We start from the raw sequence: 9,717 nt of genomic DNA, 5'->3' as shown, positions 1-9,717 counted from the left end.
CCAACGCTCAGGGGGGAGATCTCTGCTCTCAACCTCCAGCAGTGACCTTGGGGGCGTCCCCACCCAAGGCAGAAACCTGAACACACCCCACCAGGAAGGGTTCTGTTGGAAGAAGCTGCCCCTGGGAAAGGGGACTGGTCCTTTGTGGTTGAAAGGGATGGAGTGACAGTCACTGGACTCCAGGGGTTGCCTCAACATCAGGGGGTTCATTTGAGGTGGAAGGAGCAGCCAAAGCTCTTCCTGCAGTCGGGGCACTGGCAGGGCTTCCCTTACTGGTGGGTCCGTTGGTGTCTGGTCAAGCCAGAGCTCTTGTTGAAACTCTTCCCACACTCCCCACACTTGTAGGGTCTCTCTCCGGTGTGGATGCGCTGGTGGGTGATGAGGTTGGAGTTCCGGTTGAAGCCCTTCCCACAGTCGGTGCAGCGGAAGGGCCTCTCATCCGTGTGTGTCCGCTGGTGCTGGAAGAGATTGGAGCTGGTCTGAAACCTCTTCCCACATTCCCCACACGTGTAGGGCCGATCCCTGGTGTAGGGACATTCCCCAGTGTGGATGAGCTGGTGTCGGATCAGGTGGGAGCTGTACCTGAAGCTCTTCCCACATTCCCTACACTTGTAGGGCCGTTCCCCAGTGTGGATGCGCTGATGTCGGATCAGGTTGGAGCTGTCCCTGAAGCTCTTCCCACATTTGCCACATGTGTAGGGCCGTTCTCCAGTGTGGATCATTTGGTGTCGGATCAAGCTGGAGCTGTCCCTGAAGCTCTTCTCACATTCCCCACATGAGTAGGACCGTGCCCCAGTGTGGATGTGCAGGTGTCGGAGCAGGTCGGAACTCTGACTGAAGCTCTTCCCACATTCCCTACACATGTAGGGCCGTTCCCCAGTGTGGATGTGCTGGTGTCGGGTCAGGTCGGAGCTGTGACTGAAGCTCTTCCCACATTCCAAGCATTTGAAGGGTTTCTCCCTGCTGGGAGGCTGCTCAGGCACCACCAGCTCAGAGCTCCGCCTCAAGCTCCGGCCGCCTTCCCAGCACAGGCTGGCTCTTTCCTCCTCAGAGCACCCTGGGATGGCTTTGGAGCCCCTCCTGCGGGGGGATCTCCGGCCCTTTTCCTCCCCGCTGCCTTCCTGCGCCGGGGAGCCCTTCAAAACGGCCTCTCCCACCAGGGTCTCACGGGGGGATTTGTCCTCCGGGCTCTCCGTCCTCACCTCGGGGCCTGGGGCAGGAAGCAAGAAGGACAGGCAGGGGATTTGCCTCCGGCCCACAGGGAAGGCCAAGGACATCCCCCCAACTCCGGCCCCGGCAGAGGGGTTGTTCTGCAGCCAGGGATCATGCTAGGTCATGCGTGCCTAGATCATACAAGCAGAAATTATGAAACTCTTTTTTAAAACAACTAAGAAAGTTTTCAGACACAACAGACTAAACCATTATAGAGAACAAAACTATAGTTGTGATATAAATACTTAAAGATAGAGTTAAGTTAGTAATAATGTTGTACTGAATTGTAGCAGAAAAATTTTCATTATATTTTGTTTATTGAAGATTGTATGTTAGTTGTAGAATTTGAAATCATTGTAAGTATGTAATTTTGCAAGGGCTAGGGGTGGAAATTGTGGTGGTTTGAAAAAAAATCTTTGCCCCTGGGGCTTGTAATAGTCTGCCCAGGGGTGGTGTTTTTGATACTGGACCAATCAAAAACTTTGTGCGTCCTTGCAGAAATTACCTGCTCACAGAAAGGGAAGAGAAGGGTTAATTTTAACTGCGTAGCTGGAAGGAGAGGCAGCCATGCTTTGAACGGGACTCGTGTGGCGCTGCCGGGGGGCCTTTGCCCTCGGCTCCTGGCCGGGGGGACCAGGAGCAGCACGGCCACTGAGTGGAGCCCCCCTGAAGCCAGTGACCGAGGGGGACCCCGAAAGATCGGGAGGACCCCCTGGGTTGCATTTTCTTCCCCCCCTCGCAGTGGCGGGGGAGGAACGCGGCAGAGGTGCCCGATGGTGCCCGAGGGCTGCAATCGGCGCAGACGCGGCGCTGGAGCGGAGCCAGCGCGAGTCGAGGGGGGGCTGGAGAGGGCCAAGCTGAAGAGCCCTGGCCTTTGGAAAGGCGGCTGCAGCACACAGTCATGAAGTGCCGAGGGGAGTCTCCTCCCATGGGTTTGGGGGAGTCCCTGGGCCCCGCTGTCCTGGCCCAGCCAGGACTGCAGGAGTTAAACTCCCCAGGAGTTCTCCAGCTGACCTCACCACCTTTTCCCACCGTGGAGGGGGAGAAGTGGTGAGAAGCTGGCTGGACCCTGCAGCAACAGCCAAACCAGTGAATCCAAGAACAGAGCAGATGGAGAGAAAGAGAGTCAGTTGGACTCAGTTCTAGGGTAAGAACTTGAACTAAACTAAAAACCTTAGAACTCTTATTCCCTGGGAAGGAGAGGTGGAAATCTCCGAGAACTCATTCCCTGGGGGCCAGAACCTCCAGGGGCCAGAACCTCCACTTAACAAGAGCAGGGGATAAAGACTTTAACTCCTAGTATTTCGTGCTGCAGAAGAAAGAAGAATCCCGGCTGTGACAAATCAAATTTGCTGCCTTAAAAATAAGAGACGTTTACCAGTGCCACAGAAAATTAATTTGGAAGAGCTGTGGCATGAAAGTGCAAGAGGATTTCTTCTCCTTTCCTTCTGGACTCTTTTTTGAAGGAAAGGAGAGACGATCTATGTATATATATTGTTTCACCATAGAAGAGATAGTTAAATTGCTACGTGTACATATATATATGTATATATGTTAATAAAAAACTGTAATATATATTCCTCTCCCCCTATACTAAGTTGTGTGTGTGTCTAAAAAATTCTTCTCTCTCACATTAGAAAAATTTATAGGAAAAGTTCTAAAATTAGCTTTTTGAAATTCCTGTTTTTCAAACCACCACAGGCTGCCAGAGCCAGCACAACACCCGCCCAAAGGGACACTGACTTCCTCCTCACCTGCCTGGGGGGACCAAGGCATCTTCCTCTTCCTCGCAGCCTCCTCCTCCATCCGCCCAAGCTTTGGGAAGGAAAAATCCTGATGGGGGAGAAAACAAGGGCTGAGCGTGTTGGCTTGGGGATTCCTCCTGCCCAAGTCCATCTCTAGAGCTCATTGGGCATCCTGTGACCATAAAAACCTCCAAAACACCAAAATTTAGCACAGAAAAAACCAAACCACCGACATTCAGGCAAAAAACCCCTCAGAAATAGCATGATGAACCCCCTCACAAAATGCAAAAAGTTAAAATTCAGCCAAAAAATATGCCAAAATATGAAGATTCAGTCCAAAAAAAGGTGTTTAATTGGAAAGATGAGGGGAGTGAGGTCACTTCATGAGCACTTGATTGAGTTGCTATATGTTAATCAAAAGCTGTATTAATGTAGTATCACTTAAATCTCTCCAGGGCTGTTCCTCGAGGTTCTCTGGCCCCCTGCCAGTCCAGGGCTGTTTCTCCAAACCACCAAACCACGTGTGCCAAACGCCCTGGTTGGTCAGTGCCGGCTGGGGGAGCGGGCACTCGCTGAGGGGATGAGAAAACTGCACCCGGGGCTGGGCTGAAAGAGGCTTCAGCACCACTTCTGATGGCCCAGGGGCAGCATCTGGCTTCTCCCAGACAGAGAGAGGGCACTTGTTCCTCTGCAGGGAGTCAAGGGCAGGAGGGTGACTCCTGCTGCATGGATGGAGTGGCAGAGGATCCCTTGGGTACCCAGAATGGATCAGCACTCGGGGATACAAACTGCCCTCAGGCTCAGGATGCAGCTGCCAGCACAGATTTCCCTGCAAAGTCTGCAGTGAGTCAAGCTCTGGAGAGGAGATTGTGCCCCATGCATGGGATTGCAGAGGCTCCCTCAGGTCCCCAGAAGGAATCAGCAACCAGGAATAGACACAAAAGCCCACCCTGAAGAGTTCTGGGGGAGTGTCCTGTAGGGAGGGGACAGTGTCACCCCACCAGGGCGGGGCTGGCAAGTGGGAGGCTGCTCCAGGGCTCTGCAAGAGGCCTCGTGCTCTGCTCGGCCCCAGCACTGGCTGGTCCCAACACCCCCGGCTGCCCCCGGCCCTGGGCAGCTCTGCTGCCACAGGCTGTGCCCTCACCGTGGCCCTGCAATGGCCCTGCCTGTCCCTCACCCGGGGCCCTGCCCGTGGCCCTGTCCCTTGGCTCTCTCTCTGCCAGCTCAGTGTGGGGCACACGGGATGGGGGTCCCTCCCAAGCCCCCCGGGCAGCCGGCGTTGGCTGGGGGGATGTGAGGGCTGGGCCTGCTCAGCACAGCCCCGGCCTCGTGCCCAGCGCCTCTTTCCTGACCCACACAAGAGCTTCCCGGCCCCCCCAGGGCTCCCCTGCTGCTGCCTCTGCTCCTGGCCCTGCCTTTGCTGCTCCCTTGGCTGGGGCAGCGGCTGCAGGGGGGGATGGCAGCAGCTTCAGCTCCACGGCACTTCCTGGGGGGAGCTCAGCCCGGGGGGACGGGCAGGGACCTGATGGGGATGGACAGGGGCCCAGCAGGGACAGACAGGGCCTGCAGGGGAAGGCACAGGGACAACCTGGCCCCCCACACTGCCAGGGCTGTCTCTGCTCCTCCTTGCAGGCTCCGTGGCCAGGCACAGTTTGTGTTCCTGGGTGCCCACCATCTCAGCACTTGGAGACGCTCAAATCAGCGCCCGCAGCTCTGCAGCAAAGCCCCAGCTCACCTGGCACACAGGGGATGGACACAGCACCTTCTCGGGGATGGGCACTCACAGCTTCTGTCTCTTCCCCACCACGGGGCTCTCCTTCCTCAGCAGCACCTCTGCCTTGCACTTATTCTCAGCCTCACCTCAGGGACAGCTCTGGGCTCACCTCCGCGCCACTTCTCAGCCTCACCTCAGGGCCTGGGCTCAAGGACAGGAACCTGCAGGGAGGGGACATCAGGTGCAAGCTGAGGGCTGCCTGCTTGCACTGGCCTCTGGGCTTCTTTCTTCTTCTAGAACCATCCCAGAACTCAGCCTGCTTTTCTAACACCACACATTTACAGACTAACCTTGGAGATAGATATGGACAGACATCTCTATCACCCTGGGGATAGAGCCTCAAGCATGTGCTGCCATAGGAATGGAAATCACAGAATCACAGAATCAGCCATGTTGGAAAAGACCTCCGAGATCATCAAGTCCAACCCTTGATCCAACCCCGCCGTGCTTCCCAGACCATGGCACTGAGGCCACATCCACTCTCACCTTCAACACCTCCAGGGACGCTGACTCCACCCCCTCCCTGCCCAGCCCATTCCAAGGCCTGATTACTCTCCCAGCAAAAAATTGCTTCCTAATATCCAACCTAAGCCTCCCCTGGCACAGCTCCAGACCCAGCCCTCTTGTCCTACTGCTGCTTCCTGGCACAACAGCCCCACCCCCACCTGGCTCCAACCTCCTGGCAGGGACTTGCAGACAGTCAGGAGGTCTCCCCTGAGCCTCCTCTTCTCCAGCCTCAACACCCCCAGCTCCCTCAGCCTCTCCTCACACCACTTGGGCTCCACTCCCTTCCCCAGCCTCGCTGCTCTTCTCTGCACCTGCTCCAGCCCCTCCAGGGCCTTCCTCAACTCAGGGGCCCAGAGCTGGACACAGCACTCCAGGGGTGGCCTCACCAGCGCTCACTCCAGCCCAACAAGCACTTCCCTGCTCCTGCTGACACACTCTTCCTCACACAGGACACCAGCCATTGGCCCTCTTGGCCACCTGGCCACACTCCTGAGGGGAGTCTGGGGGGCTTTGAGGTCCAGGAGGGTCCTGGGGGAGCTGGGGAGGGGCTTTGGGGATTGGGGGTACAAACCAAGACAGACCAGTACAAACCAGCACAGACCAGGGCAGACCAGTACCTCCTCACTGCTCCCCAGATCTCTCCTGGAGCTGGGCCACATTGTCCTGGGACACCTGAGCCCCCCCCAGTGCCCCCAGTACAGCCCAGTGCCCCCAGTACAGCCCACTGTGTTCCTGTCCCAGGGTGCTGGGTGATCCCTCTTTGGGGGGGAGTTGGAAGAGATTTGAGGGGGGTACTGGTGGAGATTTGGGGGGATCTGGGGGGGCAGTTGGATGGGGATTTGGGGGGTTTTGAGGGGCTTTGGGTGAATTTGGGGGAGTTAAAATGGTCTTGGGGGCATTGGGGGGTTAAAAGTATCTGGGGGAAGGGGATTAAAGTTAAAAAAGAGGAGTTGGGGGAAATCTGGTGGGGTTAAAGTGGCCTAGAAGGGGGAGAGGAGGGCCTGCACCAAGAGCAGGTGAGTCCTGACACCCACCTCGTGTCCACAAGACCCTTTCGGTGTCCTCAGTTCCCCCCGGGTTTCCCCAGTTCCACTGTCCTCAAACCCCATCCCTGATGTCCCCAACCCTCCATCTCACCCCAGGAGCCCCCCTGGACCCTCTGACCACAAAAACACCCCCCCTATGTTCACAGAAAGGCCAAGGGCATCTGGGGACACGTTGGGGACAGTTGGGGGGCTTTGGGGGGCACTGGGTGATTACTGGGAGATACTGGGAAACACTGGGGGGAACCAGGGGGCACTGGGAGGGACTGGGGAGTTACTGGGGGATTACCAGAACACACGGGGAGACACTGGCAGGTTTCTGGGCCATACTGGGGGTTACTGGGTGCTCACTGCAGGATCACTGGGCCATACTGGGGGGCAGTGGGAGGTCACTGGGACACACTGGATGGTCACTGAGGGGGTTACTGGGCTATATTGAGGGTCACTGGGATATACTGGGGCACTGGGATCCCCTTAGACAGATGTGGTACATCTCCCTCCCTAGATTTTTGGGGGCACCCACAGGATCCCTCTCCTGAGGGCTGGGGGACCCCCTGAGCCCCACTGTTGGGCTTTAGGGGACCCCCGGGCCCCCCTCCCTGTGGGGTCTCTGTGTGCTGAGCTTTGGGGGTCTCTGGGGCTCAGGGGGGGAATTGGGATCCCCTTTCCTTGGGGTCAGTCCACCGACATAGAGACCCTATAAAGTCCCCTCAAAACCCCAGAAATCCCCTCAGAAATCCACCTCTGGACCCTTCCAAACCTCCTCAAGGGCCCCACAAATCCCCTCAGAGACCTAATTCCCCCTACCAAGACCCCCTAAACCCTCTCAGTAACCTGCAAAACCCATCTGGGACCCCCCAGACCCTTTCAGAGACCTCAAAAACCCCCTCAGGGACCCTCAAAACCCTCTGGGACTTCTGAAATCCCCCTAGAAACCTCTAAAACTCCTTCAAAGACACCCCCCCAAGCCCCTCAGGACCTCTCAGTTTCTCTCGGGGACTCTCAAACTCCCTCAGCGATTCCCAAACCCCTTCAGGAACCTTCAACCTCCCCCTAAGTCCCCTCACGACACCAAACCCTCTCACAGACCCCCAAAAACCTCCTCAGCCACCCCTAAAAGCCTCTAAGGGACCACAAAACCACAGAACAGTAAAAGAGCTTTCTGTAAAGGAAGGGAGCAAAGAATCTGAGGAAACCAAGGAAAAACTGAAGCAAACAATAAAATCATCCTGGCCCCTGCAGTTTTTCCTTCACCTTTTTCTCTCTTTTCCTTTTTTTTAGGGTTCTTTTCTTGGTTGGGTGGTTTTGAATGTTTTTTCCGAAGGCCTTTCTCAGGAATCGAATCACCCTTCCGGGTTCTTGGGAGGCCTCCGGGCCCCGCGGCCCCCGAGAGGGTCCTCCGAACCTCCGAACCCCCCGCGCTAAACCCTCCCGAGCCCTCCAGCCTTTCCCCCCACAGCCGCGCTCCCCGCAGCCCCCGAGGGGATCCCCAGACCCCGCTCTCCCGCACCCCCCGCCTGCACTCAGAGCTCACCGACCGACCCGCCGCCATCACCGATTCCCGGCAGCCAACGCGGCAGGGGCGGGGGCGGGGCTGCGGGGGCGTGGCCGCGCGCTGATTGGCTGCGGCGGCGTTCTCGGAACGCGGTGCGCGCGCAGCCGGGAATCGGTGCTGGCGGCGGGGCCTGCGGTTCGCTCTGAGTGCTGTGAGTCCCCCCGGGGGGGATCGGGAGGGTTTAGCGGGGGGGTTCGGGGATTCCCGAGGAGGTTTTGAGGGGTCCCTGAGGGAGTTCGGTGTCCTGAGGGGACTCAGGGGGTGGTTGAAGGTTCCTGAAGGGGTTTGGGGGTCTCTGAGGGGGTTTTGGTTTCTGAGGAGATTTGGGGGGTGCCAGGTGGGCTTTGGGGGTCTCTGAGGAGGTTTGGGGGTCCTGGCGGGACCTTTTAGGCAGTTTTGGGGTCTCTAGGGGGTTTACGGGGTCTTAGACGGTTTTGAGGGTCTCTGAGGGGGTTTGGGGGGTCCCTAAAGGGGACTGGGGGGTCCCAGGTGGGTTTTGCGGGTCACTGAGAGGGTTTAGAGGGTGCTGGGGAGGGATGAGGTCTCTGAGGGCATTTGAGGGGACCTTGAGAAGGTTTTGATGTGTCGAGGGGGGGATTTCAGGAGTTTTGAGGACATTTTGGGGGGGTCTCCTAAAGCCCAGCAGTGGGTCCAGGGGGTCTCCCAGCCCCAAGTGGAGGGGTCCTAGGGGTGGCCCCCAAAATCCGGGGGGGGAAATGTACCACATCCGGGTAAGGGGATCCCTAGACCCCAGTATATCCCAGTGACTTTCCAGTGACCCCTTCAGTGACCAGCCAGTGTGTCCCAGTGACCTCCCACTGCCCCCCAGGATGGCCCAGTGATCCTGCAGTGAGCACCCAGTAACCCCCAGTATGGCCCAGTAACTGCCCAGTGTCTCCCCGTGTGTCCTGGTAATCCCCCAGTAACTCCCCAGTCCCTCCCAGTGCCCCCTGGTTCCCCCCAATGTGTCCCAGTATCCCCCAGTAATCCCCCAGTGCCCCACAAAACCCCCAGTTGTCCCCAACATGTCCCCAGATGCCCTTGGCCTTTCTGTGAGTGTGTGTGGGGGTGTTTTTGTGGTCAGAGGGTCCAGGGGGGCTCCTGGGGTGAGATGGAGGGTTGGGGACATCAGGGATGGGCTTTGGGGACAGTGGGGAGGGGTTTGTGGACAGTGGAATTGGGAGTGTCAAGGGGGGAATTGGGGCCATGGGGAGGTCCTGGGAACACTGGAGACACCAGGGGGGCCTCGGGGTGTCAAGGGAGGAACTGGGGACACCAAGAGGGTCTTGGGGACACCAGGGGGGGTCTCAGGACTCACCTGATCTTGGTGCAGCCCCTCCTCTGCCCGCCCAGGCCTCATTAACCCCTCTCAAATGTCTCCTAACCTCCATTTTCCCTTTAATCCCCCCCCCATAGGTACCTCTGACCCCCCAATGTCCCCAAGACCTCTTTTAACTTCCCTAAAGGCACTCAAAACCCCCAAATCCCCATCCAAACTCCTCAGATCCCCCCAAATCTCCCACAGCCCCCCCTCAAATCCCTTCCAACTCCTCCCAAAGAGGGATCACCCGGCACCCTGGGACAGGAACACAGTGGGCTGTACTGGGGGCACTGGGCTGTACTGGGAGGGCACTGGGGGGGGCTCAGGTGTCCCAGGACAACGTGGCCCAGCTCCAGGAGAGATCTGGGGAGCAGTGAGGAGGTACTGGTCTGTCCTGGTCTGTCCTGGTCTGTCCTGGTTTGTACCCCCAATCCCCAAAGCCCCTCCCCAGCTCCCCCAGGACCCTCCCGCACCCCAAAGCCCCCCAGGCCCCCCCAGGCCCCTGACTTGGTCCTGCTGCCCCTTGAGCATCTGCAGCTGCTGCAGAACCAGGCATTTCT

At 57.9% G+C, this 9,717-nt stretch overlaps 1 protein-coding gene across 1 annotated transcript; it reads right to left on the bottom strand.

The window, feature by feature from the left end:
- LOC120324741 (zinc finger protein 79-like) lies at nt 1–7,833 on the bottom strand. Its single transcript, XM_039388774.1, has 2 exons — nt 7,816–7,833; nt 1–989 (listed from the first exon to the last, which is right to left on the bottom strand). Exons 1-2 carry the CDS (start codon nt 7,831–7,833, stop codon nt 270–272), a joined length of 738 nt encoding a protein of 245 aa, XP_039244708.1. The 3' UTR covers nt 1–269.
- Nucleotides 7,834–9,717: the final 1,884 nt, after the last annotated feature.

The sequence above is a fragment of the Pipra filicauda genome, unplaced genomic scaffold, assembly GCF_003945595.2.
Source record: "Pipra filicauda isolate LSUMZ 115617 unplaced genomic scaffold, ASM394559v2 scaffold687_size377397_pilon, whole genome shotgun sequence".
Lineage (NCBI taxonomy): Eukaryota > Metazoa > Chordata > Aves > Passeriformes > Pipridae > Pipra > Pipra filicauda.
The sequence above is the reverse complement of the archived record's forward strand: the minus strand, read 5'-3'. Positions and strand labels throughout refer to the sequence as shown.